At 37.0% G+C, this 20,190-nt stretch overlaps 1 protein-coding gene across 2 annotated transcripts in view; it reads left to right on the top strand.

Annotated features, from left to right (window-relative positions):
* The window catches only part of NEBL (nebulette), a 144,005-nt gene that overhangs the window by 53,875 nt on the left and 69,940 nt on the right, over positions 1-20,190 (top strand). For both annotated transcript variants that reach the window (XM_036761958.1, XM_036761956.1), the window contains 4 exons: positions 3,630-3,743; positions 5,837-5,938; positions 14,226-14,330; positions 16,368-16,475. In XM_036761958.1, the coding sequence (XP_036617853.1) occupies positions 3,630-3,743; positions 5,837-5,938; positions 14,226-14,330; positions 16,368-16,475 (429 nt within the window). The remainder of the gene's footprint in view (positions 1-3,629; positions 3,744-5,836; positions 5,939-14,225; positions 14,331-16,367; positions 16,476-20,190) is intronic.

Raw genomic sequence — 20,190 nt, 5'->3', positions numbered from 1 at the left:
TTACTGGGCTTCTGACATCTGTCCCATTCTTTTCAAACAGTACCAGCTTTGATTCTGTGGTCTCATATGTAATTTTTCTGGGTTAGGGTATTTAAATACCTTAGACCAGCTGCTTTCTTGATATCATCGCTCTTGTCCTGGGTTTCAATTCCTTTTTAATAAATGTTAAAACAAAAATCAAATGGTCGCTTTTTCCCAAGACTTTTGACATTTTTATGCTATCAACTCAAATCCAAGGTAGCAATTTTTATTGCTTCTATTACCACTTAAAGAAAATTATCAGAAAGGCAAATAAAAATTCATCAGATATTTATGTTTTCGTATTTTAATTTCTAATAGATGTTTATGTAGTTGGGTTGGAATTCCCTCTCACTTTTGGGTTTTGCCTCTTGGTTTTTTATTAATATATCTGATATCAGATCTGATGTTCTATATCTGGGTGGCTGCAAGTTCTTTATAAGATTATTCTTTATCTCTCTATCCAAGTACAAAAACAAGCCAACTATGTTCTTTGAATGTTTGAAATTCAACAGGGATATATTTTCTTAATACCCAACACCCCTCCTTATCCCTTTACATTCGATCAGTTTCTTTTTAAAAACATAATTTCATTTTTCTTAATTAAATTATTTTTTTCCTTCCTACTACCCCCTTCCACAATAAAAAACAGAAAAAAAACCAAATAGATTTGTGCTTTAGAAACACTAGCTTGGCAGGTATACTAAAGAAGGATTGTAGAGGGAAAAGACTTGAGGCAAAGAGACCAATTAGAAATTGAAATAATTTAGGGGGAGAGGTGATTAGGTCACAAATGAAGGTGGTTGTAGGGTGAGGAGAGAGAAGGGCATGGATGCACAAGATATGTGAAGGGAAAAATATCACAATTTGACAATGAGAGAGAAAAAAACTCGGGAGTTAACTCTAGTTTTGTAAATCTGAATTGAAATATGGTGATACCTTTGATGGAAACAGGCATTTGGAGGAGGGGAAAAGATAATGAGTTCTGTTTTAGACATGTTGAGTTTAAGATTTCTTGGGATGATTCCAGGAGGCAATTGGGGGAAGCAAGATTGAAGTTCAGGAGAGAGATGAGGGTTGCATATTTAGTTTTGGGCGTCATTGCCATAGAAATAATGGCCAAACCCATGGGAGTTGATGAGGTCACTGAGAGATTAAAGACACAAAAGGAGGGGGACCAGGAGGGCCCTGGGTTAGAGGGGTTGGATGTGAGAGGTAGAGGTCTATCAAGAATAACTTCTTGGTTTTGAGCATAGGAAATATGTTGGTGCCATTAATAGACAGATAAGAGTCAAAGAGAAGAGTAGGTAGAGTAGGTAATTTGTTCTGTTTGGGAAATATTGACTTTGAGATGCTGGTGGTTTTTCTAGGGTGCTGAGTAGGCTATTAGCCATCTGTTTAAGTGTAGAAGTCAAGGCTAAAGAAAATGAATGTAGCCTTCATTCATCTACATTGCACTGATGGATAGAACTGTGGGGGTGGATGAGGTTAATAAGGGATAAAATGTGGAAAGAGAAGAGAAGAGATCTAAACATAGAGCTTTATTGCATTTTGAAAGGAAGGGAAGTGGTGGAAATGTGGTATAAGGATATTCAAAATAGGGTTACCCTAGAGCCATACTTGTAGCCAGTGTGGAATGAGAGGAAGAAGATGTAAGAGAAATGGAATCACTGAAGGAGTAAGAGCCTAGCAGAGCACAGAGTGCCAAGGTCCAAGGCTGAAGAACAAATGCCCCATTCTTCAGAGGTAAGAGTAGCAGAAGGATAACGATCCAGAGAATTTTTGAAGGATGGAGGAATATAATCACAGCAGCTCACTTCAGCTAGCCAAGATGTCGGTGGAATGGCTAGCAAAACCACTGAAGAACATGGCTTAGGAATGAGGTTGGGGCCTTGAGAATGGAAAATCTCGGGAATTCGTGGCTGTGGGGAATGTGATAGAAAATCTATAAGATGTCAAAAAAAGGATTTCTCAGCGGCCTGTAATTTCATGTGCCTACCAAGATTATCCATAGCCCACCCAGAAATCTTGCTAGAGATATTTCTGTTTTGGATAGCTGTTTCTTGGCACATGCTCAGTGAGAATGAGAGTGATTTACACTAAAATTACTTTCCAAAATAAATAACAACAAATGCTACAGAAGAGATGCATTAAACACATGAAGAAAAGTATGTGATGATATCGTTGTTGGACGAGTAAGTCAATAAGGAAGGAAGGAAATATGCACTTATTAAGCGGCTAGACACTGTACTAAGTGCTTTACAAATATCATCTTATTGAAACTTCACAGTTTTGGGAAGTAGATGCCATTATTATCTGTATGTCAGCACTGGGGAAGCTGAGGCACACAGAGTTTAAGTGACTTGTCCAGGGTCACATAGGTGGTAAGTGAGGCAAGATTTGGACTGAGGTCTTCCCAATTCCCTATCACATGTCTACTTTGTGATTATCCCTTTTTTTGGTCCAGATTTGTGATTTCATTGGTGCTGAACTTCTAGTATGGAAATTTTCTTCAGTAAAGTAGAACAGTGACTTCTCTGAACACAACGTTCAGAGAGGCCTAGGCACACTGAAAGAGGTGGAGTAACTTGCTTTTGGTCCCTCAGCCAGTGTGTGTGTATCTCATAGGGTAGCTGGAACCTCCATTAGGGCGATTGGAAGCAGGCATTTTCTCCCTGTACTAGTGTGGGCTGTTCTTCAGCATGACTTTTCATAGGTCTTTCTTAGAGGCCCTCCTCTTATGTTTTTCATCATCTCAGGGTTTTCCCATGTACCACTGGGGCTATCTATCTATCTTGATTAATTTCTGCTACATGAGCATCCTGTCCCTAGCCATGTCTTTCATGTCACTTCTTGTTTCCAAGTCATCCTATAATATGTTAAAATCCACTGAAGTCTTTCCACTGCCCTTTGGGCTCTTTGTAATTCCACTTAGTAGCTCCAAAATAAATAACATGGGTTAAATAGTAGAAATCTCAGCCTTATATGTGCAGCTGCAACAATAAATGTCCAAAGCCACAGGCAAACAATTTGTTGAGAATTTGAATGTGGAATTATTAACTGCAGCTAATTTATTTAACTCCATAGTTGATGGCAGAAGAACATATGTCAAAGTGTTAAGGGACATTAGAAACAGTGGATGACCACCTTTTAAAGCTGCCATGTACTTCATTGTTTTTATGTGAATTAAGTTATACAGGGAAATCTTCTTTGACCTATATATATCTGGTGGCATCTAGGGGCTTAAAGAAATGTGTATCATATACACATCGTTATATCATATTGGTAATGCAGAAAGACAAACATTCCCTGTGAAATGTCAGCCTTGCTATGCACACAGTCTTTGTAACCGATGGCCGGCTAGGATGCATGCTACCGTAACATCTCTGAAGGCAATCATCTTAAATGTTAAAGATGACATTTGATCCTTTCCATCTGATACAACTTTATATGGGGAAGTGTTTGGAGGCTCAGAGTTTCAAGTTTTAGCAATTTATTTTTAAAGTTATTTTAATTGATCCAAATGTATTACTACCATATTCTTTACCAACCTGTTGTACTCTTACAGGGTGAAGGTAAATGCTTTATTCTTCTTTTCTTTTTGATCACAGGTCAAATACAGAGAAAAATTTGATAATGAAATGAAGGATAAGAAACACCAATATAATCCTCTTGAAAGTGCTTCTTTTAGGCAAAGTCAGTTTGCAGCTACCCTTGCAAGTGATGTAAGTTCAGTTGTTTATTTTTATTATCCTAAAATATATAGAGGGTGTATGACCAGAAACATCTAAGGAAACAACAAAAAAATAAAGAAAACAAAAAAAATGCTCTGTGTTACTACTGTATTCAGCATTAGGAATCACTTGACATTTTTTGTTGCAAAGGTTTGTGTGTGGTTATTTTTGAATGACATAAGGGGAAAAAAAGAACAAATATGTGATTTGGTTCTTCATTTAGTTGTATGTGTGTGTATCTCTCTCTCTCTTTACACACACACACACACACACACATATGTGTGTATATATGTAAAATGTGTCTGTGTGTATGTGTATGCTTGTGTGTGCGTATATATAAATATGCATGTATACACACACTAATTTCCATTGTTTTTTTTTTCTCTTTGAAATCAGTTGCTTTCTTTTCCAAACAATGTCAGGGCTAAACAGCAAAGAGTTAAAACCAAAAACCAAATGGTGGCAATTCTTCAGTTGATTAAGAAATTTTTTTTTAAATGATCCTAGATTAACTTTAGGACCAAATTGACTTTGTACATTTGGTTGAACCTCCACCATGTGATAATCTGATTTTTTGAAAAGATAGACCATAGACTTCGAGTCACCATCTCTTCTCCTTCCCCATCCCCTTCTGCCTGCCCCTTTTCTTTTCCCTTGCTCATCCTTCTTTCCCTTCTTCCTATTTATTTTCATTCTTCCCTCCCCTTCTCATCCCCTTCATTTTTCCAGACTCATGATTTCATCTATGTAGGGAACTCTGAATGTGGAAACTTCATCCACTGATGAAGATCAATACCTAGTTTGTAGCTTATACACTTAAAAAGTTGCTTGGGGACATTGAGGGGTTAAATGGCTCATACACTGTCATATAGCTAGGGTGAATCAGAGGCAGTACTAGGTTGGGTCTCTGACTGAAGCCAGCTCTCTATTTAGTAAACAGCTTTATCATGGGGCAAAGAAAAAGGAAACCTGCATTCTGCATTTGTAACTATTGGTTTTCATAAGCAGAAAATAATGACCAAATGACTGTCACAAATCAAGAGGCTGTTTATGTTTCTTTAAAATAATAATGTTAGTCAATATGAAAATACAATAAAATTAAAACAATTACAATTAGATGCAACTTTTCAGGACTGTATCCAAAATCTTCTTAAAAAAAATACTGGAACAGAGTACAAATTTTCCATGTAATTGATAATCCTTCACTCTGTAGTCTACAAACTGAGTCCTCAATGTCTTTATTAAAAAAATAGATTTCAAATTATTTTTATAATTAATTAGAAAACATTTATCTCCTAAAATATATATTTTTAGGCTTTTCTTTTGCTTCATATTCCTAAGTATGCCCCAGAATTAGGAAAAAGCATGCATTTTGCTGTAGTTGAACATAAATGTTTTATTGAAAAAAATCTTAAAATTATTGAATAATCTTTTGTTAAATCATTTAAACCTTTAACTCAGAGCAAGTCGTTCAGGAATCAGGGGATCTTGATTTCATGGATAATCACATATGCAGGACACATTTATATAATTTATATTTGTAGCTGGAAATTGATATTCTTGTCTTCAATAACAATTACAAATCTTGAGTTTCTTTTTTGTTGTTACTATTTCATTGTTTTTTCAGCTTTTGTTAAAAGGGAAAAAATTATAAAGAAAACTGATTCTTTTAAAAAAAATAACATTTTTACAAATTTTTGTGTGAAATCAACATCAGTAGAAGATTAAACAATGTTTTCACAAATCATAAGTCAAACACTAAAGGATTGGTTTGGAGGAATAAAGTTATACATTTTATTCTTTTTTTGCTTTTGAAAAGCAATGATTTGTTGAAAAATGTGACTCAATTAACTTTGCTGCCTTGTTTTTATGAACAATTGGAGTGCCTATCAAAACATTTTTCCAGCATCTGAAAAGAGAAATGGTTGGATAATTGAATTTTCTACTTATTCAGAAGTGAATGAGTACCATCTAGTGGTCACTTGGAATTAATCAGGCCATTTGCCAACAGAATTGTTTTGCTTTTAAAAGAGTGCTTACTGTGTCATCTGCTGGATTGCATTTTGTTCTATATTATTTTATAGGTGCAGTACAAGAAAGATGCTCAGATGATGCATGATCCAGTTTCATATCTCCCAAGCCTATTTTTAGACCATGCTTTGAAAACCAGCAAAATGCTCAGCGATGTAAGTTGGTTTTTATCACAGGAGAGATTGACTGGCCACTTTGTAATACAGATTTTACTGTATTCTCCCTGTACTTTTCCCCATGTGTGTTTACTTCTTTCTTGACAACTAATTTGATTCAAAATATTGATCTCCTTCCATAAATCATCCCAAGACCATCATTTTCAAATAATAATTCCCTTTAGACCTTTAGTGTCTCCTGATAGAAAAATTTCTTTTTAAAGTACAAAGACCTTGTTCTTCAGAGATAATTCCCATCTTGCTTTTCTTTCCTCAGCTTCTAATTTTTTAAAGTGAGTCTCTATGTACTTTTATGTAAATGAAATATCAATACAAATTTGTATAGATGCTAATTTTACTCCTTTCCGCATGTTGCTGCTTGTTTGTTTGAATCCGTGATGGCAAATTTGTGAAGGAATAAACCAGTATATTTAGAGGTATGCAGTGGAAACAGTTTTTTAAAATAAATTCGTTACCCAAAATATTTCTGATACATACCAATCTGGACTCATCATTTTTGCCTCTTGCTTTAGTCATGTAAAACATTCAGACCCTTAAAAAATAGTATTTCTGGTTTTCAGTATGGCCACCAGGAGTTTTGTTATGGGGCTCTAAGAGCCTCAGTTTTCAGAGATAACCCTGGGCCAGCCTTCCAGGGAAAAAGTCACTTAGTTGAACTCTTTTACTTGACCTCAAACATATTATCTTTTTTTGTTTGTTATAAAGCATATTTTAAAAAGAGAAAAAGAATGAGAGAAAAAATATGTTTTAGATGAAAATATATGGCATAGATGGAAATCCTTGCCTTGGATTGCTATGATCATGAATGCAAAGTCCCGTTATTGTTGTTAATATGTGATTATTCCAGACTCTTCAGTAATGAAGTATACTGTTGGTTTTAGATTGTATTGATACTAGTTTTGATGAAGAGTGCTAGATTTGGAATGAAAGAAACCAGGAGTTCACATGCTAGCTTCGTTATTCCTTCTGTGACCTTGGGCAAATCACTCAGCCTCCCTCACTTTATGGCCAAGGCCTAACCAGCCTTTTAGAAGCTTCTTGTAAGTGAGGATTATAATATTGCTTGTACACGGATCACTCCCCCTAAAGCAGTGCCTGGGTCATCATGGAGGTTTCAGAAACACTTGCAAGTTGCAAGGGCTCCCATAAGCATCAGTTTTCCATCTGCAAATGAACAATTAGCTTATTTGTCTGAAGTGTCAGCAAGGGATAATTTATTAATTTGCTCATTGTTCTTTAGGTCTTTATTCGGAAACATCCTTCTGTCATTCCCATTTTCCCAGATAAGAATATTATCCTCCACAGCTGTGCATGCAGACTATTTGGCTTCTAAATTTTAAGCTAAAAAAAATTGGAATTTTCTTCTCTTAAAAAACAAAACAAAATGCCATTTCTGTTATAATTGTGTCCAATGTGTTTCTTTCATATTTCAGATTAATATGGGAGAAACTACTTGTAGTGGTATACTTACTTTAGGTTATTTTAGGTTCATTCATTCATGATTTATGTAAACCTATTTGAGGGGAGGAATCTAGAAATTCTCCCTCCCTTCCTTCCTCCTTCCCTTCCTTCCTTCTTGCTTTCCCTCCTTCCTGCCTTCCTTCATGCCTTCCTCCCTCCCTTCCTTCCCTCCCTTTCTCCTTCCCCCTAATTTCCTTCCTTCCTTCCTTCCTCCTCTTCTTCTTCCCTTCCCACCCTCCTTCTCTTCTGCCTGAGTTCCTGTCTTTCTCCACATCTTCCTTTTCTCTTCTTCACTTTCCCTTCCTTTCCCTCTCCCTCCATCTCCCCTCTTTGTCTGTCTTCTGTTTCTGTCTCTCTTTTTCTTTATATGTGCAGCATCTATCTCAGTGCCTGGAACAAAGTAGATGCTTACTATATCCTTGCTGTATCTACTTCATGTGTTTTAATGATCACATGAACAATTGTATACATAGTTCACTGCAAGTGTCTAGCTTATAGAAATACCCACAATTATTATTATTACAATGCAGGAAATGAAACATAAAGAACTGTTGACAGACCCTAAATTAGATCTCAGTTCCAGCCCACTGAAACCACATTGTCATGTCATTTCCTCTAAACACACAGATGTGGAATTCCATACTTATACATGTTATTGACTCTTTGCTTCTTTTTCAGTTCCATTCAGTTATTCTTGACTCATAGCCATCTTTATAAAAATCAATATGTTCTTTTCCTTGAGCTTTCTACTTCCATTCTTTTTCTTTCATTCTTTTTTTTTTGCCTTCAAACAACAATCAAACCATCCCCAGTAACTTTATTCCATGTCATATATTCTTGTGACCTGGACTTTGTTGCAAGATGCGGAATTTCTCTTACATAAATGATTCTATGATAAATTAATATAAGAATATACTTAATTATATTATTTTGTTCAGAAACTGGGTTTGGAAGGATCTGGGCATAAGATAGAGGGATTGGGTTTCACCTATTTTAAGGGGAATGTCACATTATACACCATGCATAGGTGAAATTTATTATCAGCTATAGGGGCATATTTGTAGTCATCCATCAGTAAGCATTTAGTAAACTCTTGTCGTGTGGTAGGCACTGTACATGCAGAAACATAAATGAGATGGTCCCTGCCCTCAAGGAGCTTACAGGATAGGGACAAGTCTTACTGCTGTTGCTCTATATACCCTTATGCCTTTGAGTCAGCTAATATTCACAGTGCTAGCTAACTAAATTCTTGCTTGTATGTAACCTTAAAAGTCTAATGTCAACTTATCTAAGGGAAGCATACCATCTTGATCCCTGGTTTTTGCAAGGGAAGGCAATGACCACTGATCTTGACTTGCTGTTATGGAATGCCAAACCTGTGAAACTCACACATATCTGTGAAATTCAGTCCCTTTCATTTCTTTTAAAACCTGGTGCCTAATAGTTTGTAAACAAAGTGTAATCTTCTAGATAAAGAAATAAATGATTTGCTTGTTGGAAGTGTCAACAAAGGATATTTTATTGCTAACTGTTCTTTAGGGTTTTCTCAGAAACATCCACCTGTCCATTCCAAGTTGCCTAGATAAAAGTATTAACCAGTAAAGCTGAGCATATGAAACAGTCTTAGTTACTTGTTAACTTTGATAAAAACTGAATTGGAATTTTATTCTTAAAAAAGCCTCATCTGTTAGAATTGCATCAAAAGATGTTATCTTCTACAAAGTTCAGGATTTGTGAATTAGAATTCATACGTTGAATGATGAGCTTCAGCTGACCTTGATATAAATCAGAGGTCCTCAAACATTTTTGTGTGACAGAGCCCTTTGGCAGTCTAGTGGAGTCTCTGGACCTCATTTCTGAATGTTGTTTTTTAAAAACATAATTGGAGGAAATTTTAAAATTTCAGATAGAGCTTGAGGAAAATAAAGATGTATTTTTCCCATGCAAGTTCACTAACCCCCTGAAATCTCTCCATGGATCCCTTGATGGTCTGTGGATTCCAAGTAAAGAGCTATCGATTTATAAATCATTATCCCCTCCAGCTTAATATAGGAGAGACTTAGAATTGTAGGTAGTGAAATCAAAAACCCTTTTATATGCAAAATATATTATGATGAATTTCAAGATATTTAGTTTGAGATTCTTGGCTTTTATGTTTTCATGAGGAAAATTTAAGTTTGTTGAGAAAATAGGACTAAAACAACATTTAGTTTATTCCAGTTTGATGTAAATGGGGTTTTAGGGGTTTTTTTCTGCAGCTATGTAAAATTCCCACTAGGAGGCATCAGAGACTGTTAAATATAGTGAATTTAATACAATGAAAAGTTCTTTGTAGTTTCACAAAATAGATGTTTTTTTAAACATTTCTGAAAGTCTTTAGAACTAAAGTTAATATTTATTTTGGGAGCAAAACTTTCATTGTCTGTTTATCTTGCCAGTTGTGATAATGGAAAACTCAGAAGTTAGCAGTTTTAGGAAAAAAAACTATTCATTCATTAGTTCATTCAACAAAGAGATATTAAACATCCACTTTGGGCAAGGTACTGTGGTAGGTGCTAAGGAGACAAAGGGAAAAAAGAAAATAAATAGATCCTGCTGCTTTCTGAGAATTTAAATTCTTGGCATGGTTGCTGGGGGTTGGAGGCAAGGATTATGATATTTATACAACTAATTTGACCCAACTATACTCGAGTTAAAAACAAAGTATTTGAGGGAGAAAAGGACACATTAACAACTGCAGTGTAGGATTCCTGTAGCCTATCATAGTTGAGCTGATGCTGGAGGGTGACTAGGAATTACAAGAAATGGTGGTGAGGAGAGAGGGCATTTTAGGTCTGTGCAGAAACACAAATGTGGAAGATTGAATATTGTTTTTATAGGATGGCAAGTAAGCCAGTTTAGCTGCAACTCTGTAGGAAAATAATGTGAAATCAATGTAGTTGGGAAAATAGATTGGAACCAGATTGTGAAGGACTTAAATGAGAAACAGGAGTCAAATTTTTTTTCCTAGAGGATATAGATCCTTCAAAATTAAAGAAATTAGGAAGAAAAGCAGCATTTTATTAAGTACCTACTATGTGCTAGGTGCTATGCAATTTTACAAGGCTACATGTGACCCTCTAGGTCCTCAAGTGCAGTCCTTTGACTGAATCCAAACTTCACAGAACAAATCCCCTTAATAAAAGGATTTGTTCTATAAAACTTGGACTTAGTCAAAAGGACCTAGTGGCCCAAGGACCTAGAAGGCCACATATGGCCTTGAGGCCGCAGGTTCTCCACCTCTGGTAGGGTCACACAGTAAGTATGTGAGACCAGATTTACCTGACTTCAGGCCCAGCTGTGCTCTATCTACTGCACTACCTAACTGCCTCTGGAGAGAGGCAAAAGTCATCAAGTCCATCAGTGAATCAATTAATCAACCAGCATTTACTTCATGGATAGAATCTGCTGTTATTTGTTACATCTGATTTATCATTATTTTAATTCAAAATGAAATATGATAACACCAAAGAATCTTTTTGTCTTCCTAATTGGGGGAATCATATCATAGTGGTTAGAGTGCTGGGCTTGGAGTCAGAAAGCGGAGTTCAAATTCTGCCTCTGGTGTTTTATAGCTTTGCAACCTTATTCAACTCACTGAACTTGGAAATGCTGTATTTATCTCCTTAGGTCTTACCTGTTGATTCACAGATGAGTTGTGCTCTATTCTGGTGAAGGGAGTTCCTACATTGGTAGTTCTATGTACTAATGAAGTGATGCATCCTTTAGTGTATTTAATGCATAGGGTTTTACATGAAATGATAAGGCAGGAGTCTGTCGTATTTTCCACGTTGGGCAGAGAGAGAAATTGAATATTCAGGTTGCTATATGAATTGGGTAATTAGTGGCAGAACTAGAATTCAGGACTAGGTTACTTAATGTACTACGTTGCCGCAATGTGTTTATCAATTTAAAAGACTTCAAGTTATCCAACGTATGTCATATGCATACTATGTATGATGTATCATGCTAGTCCCTAAGGATACAAATGTAAAAAAGCAAAAAACAATCCCTTTATGTTCTATTGGAAGATCCATTGTAAACAAAAAGTGAGCCTTTCCTGACCTGCCCCCTCCTACCTTTCCAGTCTTCTTATATCTTACTTCCTACCTAGTAATCTTTGATCCAGTGACACTGGTCTTCTTACTGTTCCTCATACATTACAGTCTGGGCATTTTCACTGTCTGTTCCCAAGCCTGGATCTCTTTTTCCCCTCATCTCCATCTCCTACCTTCCTTGTCTTCCTTTACATCATTGCTAAGGTCCCACTTCTGCGGGAAGCCTTTGCTAGCCTCCTTAATCTTATGGCCTTTACTCTGGGACTATCTTCCATTTATCCTGCTTATGTCTTTGTACCTAGGTGTTTGTATGTTGTCTCCCCCATTAGATGGTGAACATCTTGAGAGCAGGGACTGTTTTTGTTTATTTGGTGTTTTGTCGTGCCTTTCTTTACATCCCAAGCACTTAGCACAATCCCTGGCACGTATTGTTGCTGCTGTGTCTGACTTTTCGTGCCTGGCACATAGTAGTTGCTTAATAAATGCTTGTTGATTTGGTTTGGAGTAAATACAAAATAACTTGAGGAAGCCAAGCATGGATAGGCACCTGAGCTGAGCCCTGAAGGAAGCTAAGAGTTCTAAGAAGAAGGGGTAAATATAGAGTTCATTCCCAGTAGAATATTTGTCATCGTTCAGTCATTTTTCCATCATGTCTGACTCTTTGTAGCTCCATTTGGGGTTTTCTTGGCAGAGATACTAGAGTGGTTTGCTATTTACTTCTCCAGCTCATTTGACAGATGAGGAAACTGAGGCAAACCGGGTGAAGTGATTTGCCTAGAGTCACACAGCTTGTAAGCATCTGCAGCCAGATTTGAACTCAGAAAGATGAGTCTTCCTGACTCCAGGCCCAGCACCCTATCCACTGCAACACCTAGCTGTCTCAGTAATCCTGTGCAAAGTGTATGGAGTCAAGAGATGGAAAGCTAAGTCCCTGAAATCAACAGTAGGCAGTCAAGATCACTACTTACCCTGGATGATTTCTCCAACAGTCATGTCAACATATGCCCACCATGTTTGCTTCATCAATGCCTATGAGTCCTCTATCTACTCTGCAGTCACTTTCTCATTTTTTTGTTCAGGAGACCTCTCACAGTAATTCCCTTCTCTTCATACGTAGCTTTCATTCAAGGTCATCACTGGGTATTTCAAAATTATTTAGCTCACTGCTCCATCTAGGACCTGGCTTCCTTCACTTCCTTCTGGCCATATGCCTTTGTCCTTTTAAGTAAACTAGGTCAATGTCCAGTTATCTTACCCTTGGCTCAGAGGCTTCTCTTGAACTTTAATGAACCCATGAATCTTCCTTCTTATTTCTTTTGCTTTTTCCTTCCCTCCTTCCGTTTGCTTTTGTACTTTTTCTGTGAATCCATCCTCGACCAATTTAGTTCAACAAATTCAACATTTATTAAGTACCTGCTGCATGAGGAATAAGAGTGGATATCACAGAGAGCATTAGAGAGAGCAGTTCTTGGTGTCAAGAGGACCTTGGTTCAGACACATGTGGGCTCTATGATCTTGGGCAAGTGACTCAACTTCTTGGCTCTTCTAGGTAACTCTCTAAGGCCATAATTTCTAGAGTGGTTGATGATTTGCATTGGTAGAGGGAATTTCTTCTCTGGGTGTTTCCTATATCAATGAAATCACAAAAACTCATACCACTTCCAACACCTCCCCCTGCCCTGTCTGCCCAGTGTACAGAACACTGTGCTATGGAAGGTTGTAGAGACTAAATAAAAAGTGATTCCTCCCCTCATGGAGTTTAAAATCTTATAGGGTATTATTATACGTAACCCAGCCAGGCACAATATAAATCACAGCCTAGGAGAATTGGAAGGGAGACTTAAATCTTTAAAATTCACTTAAAAGGGTAGAACATTTTAAAAGTCTGAACATTCAATTATGACCTCTTTCTATTATTACTTAATATTACTGTAATTCTCTCTGGTGTATAATGTTTATGTTAGTAGTTTATTTAAAGGATTGACTACACAGGGGTGTCAAATTGCAGCCTGAGGGCCACAAGCAGCTGGCAAAACTCCCAAGTGCTGCAGAATCAGATTAAAATGTAATTGGGAAATGTTTAACAAAATAAATAAAAATACAACGCAATATAGATGGTATTAATTTGTGTTTTCCTAAGTTAATATGTGGCCCACAGGGATCCTTTCTATTTGGATTTGACACCATCAGACAGTTCTTTCACATATGCATGTCTCTATCTCCATGTGTGTATATGTGTGTATGCATGTATGTCCATGGAAGGCTGGCAGGTCTGGTTTGGATTATAGGTAGGGAGTTTAGAGTGTGATGCAAACCATATCTCTAAGTAATTAATCCCTACATAAGGGTAAGTGCTATTTGATGATGCTTCATTTCATTTCAATGTTTAATTGCTATTACGAATTAATCCCCCTTATTTTAAATCTTGCAGCATTTACAGCTTACTGGGTAAAGAGCTGATTTTTTAGCCAAGAAAACATGGGTCCAAGTGTTGCCCCTGACACATACTGGGTGGGTGATCTTGGGCAAGTGCCTTGACCCCTGACTGCTCCAGTCACTCTCTAAGATTATCAGGTGTAGTAAAGGTGCCTCTCTATTTTGGTTAATGGAGTCTTTCAAGTGAGAATTTCCTCTCATAATGAAATCATTCATCTAATTCCTCTTCTATCCCTATGCTTTTTATATGCATCTCCATATTCTCTATTTAGCATGAATATAAGAAGGTGTTTGAAGAAAGCAAAGGAAGTTATCATTTTGAAGCTGACACGGCTGAGCACCTCCATCATAAAGGCAATACAGCCCTCCAGAGTCAGGTATGGATTTAACTGGATACTTCTTTACCAAATTGAGAGGGACTTCCCCAGAATGGTGATGACTCCATAAAAGCATAACAAAAACATAGTAAAGACTTGCGGTTGTTAGGATGGATTTGGAAATAACAGACACTCTTTGGAAAACCTCAAATGGCATTTTCTAGACTCAGCCTTTGTAAATACCTGAAACTCCCTGAAAATCTGTGGTTCAACATAGAGCTTCAGTTTATGGAATTAAGGTAGTTAACGTTGATTTGTAATTTTGAGCTGTAGAATTAATTTGGCAAGAGCAAGCGTTTATCACTTCTTTTCAGTTCAATTGCTTAGTAGTATTGAGAAAAGTTCATCAAATTAAAACACCATGAAGTGTACACAGCTAGTCTGTTCTCATTTGCTTTCCTTCTGTGTCAAATGAAGGGTCTAGACTGGTATCCTATGATGTCTGTTCCAGTTCTGCTGAATCATCCCATCTGTATTCAAGAGGAATAAATCTCTGTTTACATGGGGTGCATGTTTCTGCTCAAAACTGTTCTTCATAACTGGGAGCACAAAACAATACACCTTTGTAATGTACCAGAGGAGACATTTTCCATTTCTTTCCCAGATTTTCTTCTTGAGGCATGCTTGTGTCTAATTAGACAAATCCCTATTCCCGAGCTGCTGTGGGGTACAAGAGCCTCCTCTTGGGGAAGGGTATCATGGAAGCTTCTGCTTATCTATTCACTGTGTCTCCCAGCCCCTTCCTTGGCACTCTTCTGCACTAACTCCTTTGGGGAAATCTATGAGCGGGGCAGCTTCTGTAGAGAATGACTATTTTCACATGAGATCTTGTGTAAACGTATCTCAGCTCATATTTAAGATCACCATAAATTTAGAGGGTTAGGATAGAGCATTATTAAGAATATTATATAGTCTCTGTGACATATTCTCTTTTTTCTCCCCTCCCCCCAGTGACATCAGGGTAGAGAATTAGGTTCATGTTTTCTTCCCTGTTACGTGATTTACTAATGCACTATTTACTAAAGTTCAGTGTGACCTAAAGGTTATGTTCATTCATGTAATTTATATTGGCAATAGATTATTTTGTACATGTCATAATACAAAATTGTTTCTCATGTCAAATCTTAAAAAAATCCAGTATGATAAATTAATTCCTCCCTTGATACACCATCTGATATATAATTTCCTGAAAATGTCATATCACTTTCTCTTGGGGTTTGGGGTAGGGATAGAAGACAATTTTAGTTTTGCACAAGTAAAGGACCTAAAGGAGACTTCTAAAATGATTAGAATTAGTATAACTAGATTTTATTTTAAAAATATGATTTATTTTCAGTGTATGTTAATTTAATGCTTACCCAACATATTACCATTTTTTTGACGCCTTTTTGTTACTTCTATTAAAGGGTCAGTATGGGGTAATAGAAGGAACACTGTCCCACAAGGCAAGATCAGAGTTTTAGTTCCTTATTTCACTCTCTGTCTTTATTCCCTTCCTGCTCTGTGACCCTGGGCAAATCATGTAACCTCCATGGGCTTCTGCTATTTCATTCATGAAATAAGGACGCAAATATCTTACCTTCTTGAAACCAGGGGTCTGGATTAGACAGGGAATATGTGGTAGTCCTAAGGTCTATAATTTTATTTTTTACTTAATCTTTCAGGTTCCTTTCAGCTTAAGCATCCTATGAATCTAAGAATGAGGGCAAATACCTAATAGTTTTAAAGATATACTATGGCCCAAATTAATTTGCTCTATTCCCATATAATTTTTTTTCTATATCAAAAGGTCCTTATTTTTATTTTATTAGTTTTTATATGGTATTTTATTTTTTCCTAATTACATGCAAAGACAATTTTAATATTCATTTAAAAATGTTTGTGTTTCAAATTTTCTTCCTCCATACCGCCCAAGATGGTAAGCAGTTTGATATAGGTTATATGTGTACAATCCTCCCATATAATTAATGAACAATCTTTTTTTAAAACAAAGAGGTTGCCTTGTGGTTTGTAATGGAAGCTTTTTTAACAATCTAGGTTAAGTACAAAGAAGAATATGAAAAAACTAAAGGCAAATCAATGCTTGAGTTTGTGGATACTCCGTCTTACCAGGCTTCAAAGGAGGCTCAAAAAATGCAAAGTGAGGTTGGTAATTTTTTTTTGTTTGATTGGGGCACAAGATCTTTAGGTTGCTTATTTATTGTGATGTCCAGAGTAAGCTCTGACAGGTCCTAACAACCTAAAAAGGCTTCCCCTCCATATCTGGGAATGGACAACATGTTAGTCATCTGAGGACCAGCATAGCCAAGCTCAGGTGGGTCAAGGTTGTGATTTTTTTCAGCCATAGCAACTCTCAAAGAATATCTACTAAGTCGCAGAGGGGTTGCTTTCTCCATCATGGGAAGGAATATACAGAGATGAATCCGCAGCTCATCAAAATGCAGAAATATTAAGGAAGGGCTGTTTGTACAATTATGGATTGCATGGGCTGAGTCAGAAAGACCAGCTTTGAACTTCCACTTCTAGCACATACTTATCTTGTGACCCTAGGGAAGTCATTAAACCTCTGTGTGCCCCAGGCACTTCTGTAAAATTCTAGGTTGTAGTACAAGTGCTGTTGTGGTTTGATAAGAGGGGATTTCCTCACCTGGAGTTCCCTAGACTAGAGATTCTCAGAGTGTGGTCCTGGGACCATTGGGGTCACTATGACTCTTTTAGATGATCCAAAAGGTTAAAACATTTTTGTAATAATATTAAAACATTTTAATTTTTAATTCAGTAAATTTCAATAGATGTAGCCCACTTAAACAAAAGCTCTTCGGAGGCTCCTTAAAACAGTTTGAGAATCACTGCTCTAGATCAATGAAATCTCAGGTCCAGTCCAAAAGAAACAAAACTCTCTACAATGAGCACCTAAAAAGAAAGCGTAGTCAATTCACTGGCTACTTTATTTGTACACCAAATAACAATATTGACCCAATCTTTGCATAAACTGACTTTTTGTTTTAAATGAATTCACAAAATCAACAAAATTTCAACATTGTATGAATATGAATGAGGTCTTAATTCTTAGGGAAAATGACTGTCATTAAATGATTATATGAAACATTTTACATAGTAGATGTAGCCCAGTGGGTGGATTGAGGGTCTATCTTACATTCCAGAGCACCTCTATTCACATCCTGCCTCCAACACATGCCCAACTTCATGTTTGACTATGAACAAATCAACCTGGGAAGTTCCTCAGGCAACTTCCTAAAAGTTTGTATAATTGCATCTGAAGAAGGAGTTACAATTATTACAAATTACAAATTCCTCACACTAGTGAAAGGATAATTCCCTACCCTTAAGTAAAATATTTCTGTAATGGCCTCTCCCGGGCAAGGAGCAAAGCATTCATAGAAACCTTATTCAGTGAATTATTCTGGAAAGACTGAACTACAAGTCTCATTGCACCTGGATTGCAATGTTCTGGTTACTGGCACTACAGCTCCCCTGCTCTTGTCGCTAACCCATCCAAAGAGAATTTTCTGGAAGGTCTAAGGACAAAGACAAATAGAAGATCTATGAGTTAATCTGCAAACTAGTATTTCAAACAACATTGATAAGTGGTAACATCTTAAACACCAGTGATCAGAGGGTGATTTATTAGCACTTCAGAACCTATTGCATGTCTCCCTTTCTCTTTCCTCTTCTCTTTTCCCTCTCTGACTTTTTCATTTCCTTGGTATCTGTCATCTTCTCTCTTCCATCCATTGGCCGTCTTTGCTATTTCTTTCCTTCCCCTTCTTTTTCTCTTTCCTCTCTTTCTTTTCCCTTCCCCCCAAGGATCTTGAAATTAAACCACAAGCCAATTTAACTAAGTAGCTTTACTTCCATGTGACTCTGAATTGATTTGTAGGTAGAGGGCATATAACACACAAAACAGATTCCACACTCCTAAATTATGCCATCTGGAAGTATTCATGTGAATATTTTGTTCTTTCCTGACTTAAAACATGAAATGACTTTAACAGCTGATAAACATTTATCAAGCACCCACAATGTGCTAAATCCAAGGGACAAAGTCAAAAGAAAGTCCCTGCCCACAAGGGGCTCACAGTCTAATGGGGAAGATGACATGTAGACAACTATGTACAAATAAGTTAGGTTACAGAAAGGATAAACTGGAAAAAAAAAGCAACAGAGGGAAGGCACTGGAATGAAGGAAAGTTGGGACAGGTTTCTTGTAGAAGGAGGGATTTTAGCTGACAGTTGAAAGAAGCCAGGGTCTCCAGGAGCTGGAGATGAGGAAGGAGAGAGCATTCTAGTCATGGGGAACAGAGAGGAAAATGCCCATTGTTGGGAGATGCTGTGTCTTATGTAAGAAGACCTGAAAGGGGGAGAGTGTATGTGTGTGTGTATATGCTTGTATGTGTGTGTATATATACCTATATATATATATACACACATACATACATACATACCTATGGGGAGTAGGGAGGGATGGGGAGAGAGAGAGAGAGAAAGAGAGAGAGAGAGAGAGAGAGAGAGAGAGAGAGAGAGAGAGAGAGAGAGAGAGAGACTGACTTTGCATACCGGAGGATTTTATATTTGATCCAAATTCCAAATGTTAGCTCTTAGAATTGTTAACTGAGTTTGGTTATACATATACTTTCCTGCCTAACACTGGAAAATTTCCTTTGAACTTCACTTTGCTGTTAACTGTATCTGTGTCTAAACCAACCAAACAAAAGACATCCTGATCATTAAAGAGGGAGCAATTCCATTAAGTTCCTAGTTTGTCTATGTGATAACATATGTACACCTGGTTTAATTTTTAAAGTCTGAATTGATTGGGTGTTTGGCAGCAGCAGAATTAGTCTTAGTAACCCTGTATTCAGCAGTGATGATGACCTCTGTTTCTCCTTGACTTCTTCTCTTCACTGGCAGCTTTGACACAGGATTTATTATTCTCAGAGGAATTGATTTAATTCGTGGGCTCCATGGGCCTTTGCTTAATATCGACTTTGCATTTCTTTCTTTTCTCTTGTTCTAAAATCTAGAGTTTTTACTGCGGTGTGAGGAGGAAAGATCAAGGATTGGAGGTTTGAGAACAGAGCCCTAGGGTTTTTGTTGTTATTCTTATTTAGCCTGTAGCTTGCTGTTTTAAGCTTGGTCATCATGCTGCAGCTTAGTAGGCTTTTGAGGAGACAGATGAATACGTACTTGCCTATGAACAATATTCTTGGCCTGAGCCTTGCCGTGGTAAGAGATATAAATACTGGATAGATAAAATTCATTTGGAGCTGTCAATGGTTTTCATTTGTAGGGAGCTCAAGAGAGAGAAAAGTCATGATGGTTCTTCTGGATTGTCTCCTTTTTAGTAATGACATTGTAAAAACTGCTCTAACTGGATGTAATGTACATGCTGCTAATCATTTACTACTGATAGAACTCCCTTTCTGACTTTGGGGAAAACAAATTTAGGCCAGACAATCAGCAAATATTTATTTAGTCCAATTTGTACCATTTTAACCTTGACTATATTTGATGCCAAAGCACATGAGCATCAAGGAGGATATATACTCTTAAAAGTTGAGATGCTCATTTAGAGATTTGAAAAGGGAGAAACCAAGACTTTGGATACCATCAGGGTTTCTCAGATTTGCTGTGTCCATATAGGGTCTCTGGATTACGAATAATTTTGACTGAAGTAACTCATCAAGCTAAGCATACATCTAGTTCAACTGATTTCTTTTTTCACAGAGTTTTTAGACTTAATTGAGCAGTTCTGATGTCATGTAATCATGGCTATGTGATGCTGAGTAGCCTTGCTCAGGCTACTTTGCCAAGAGGAAAAGAGGGTAATGAATGTTTT

Source organism: Trichosurus vulpecula, chromosome 5, assembly GCF_011100635.1.
Source record: "Trichosurus vulpecula isolate mTriVul1 chromosome 5, mTriVul1.pri, whole genome shotgun sequence".
Taxonomy (NCBI): Eukaryota; Metazoa; Chordata; class Mammalia; order Diprotodontia; family Phalangeridae; genus Trichosurus; species Trichosurus vulpecula.
Note: the sequence above shows the minus strand (reverse complement) of the source record. Positions and strands in the feature narration are given on the sequence as shown.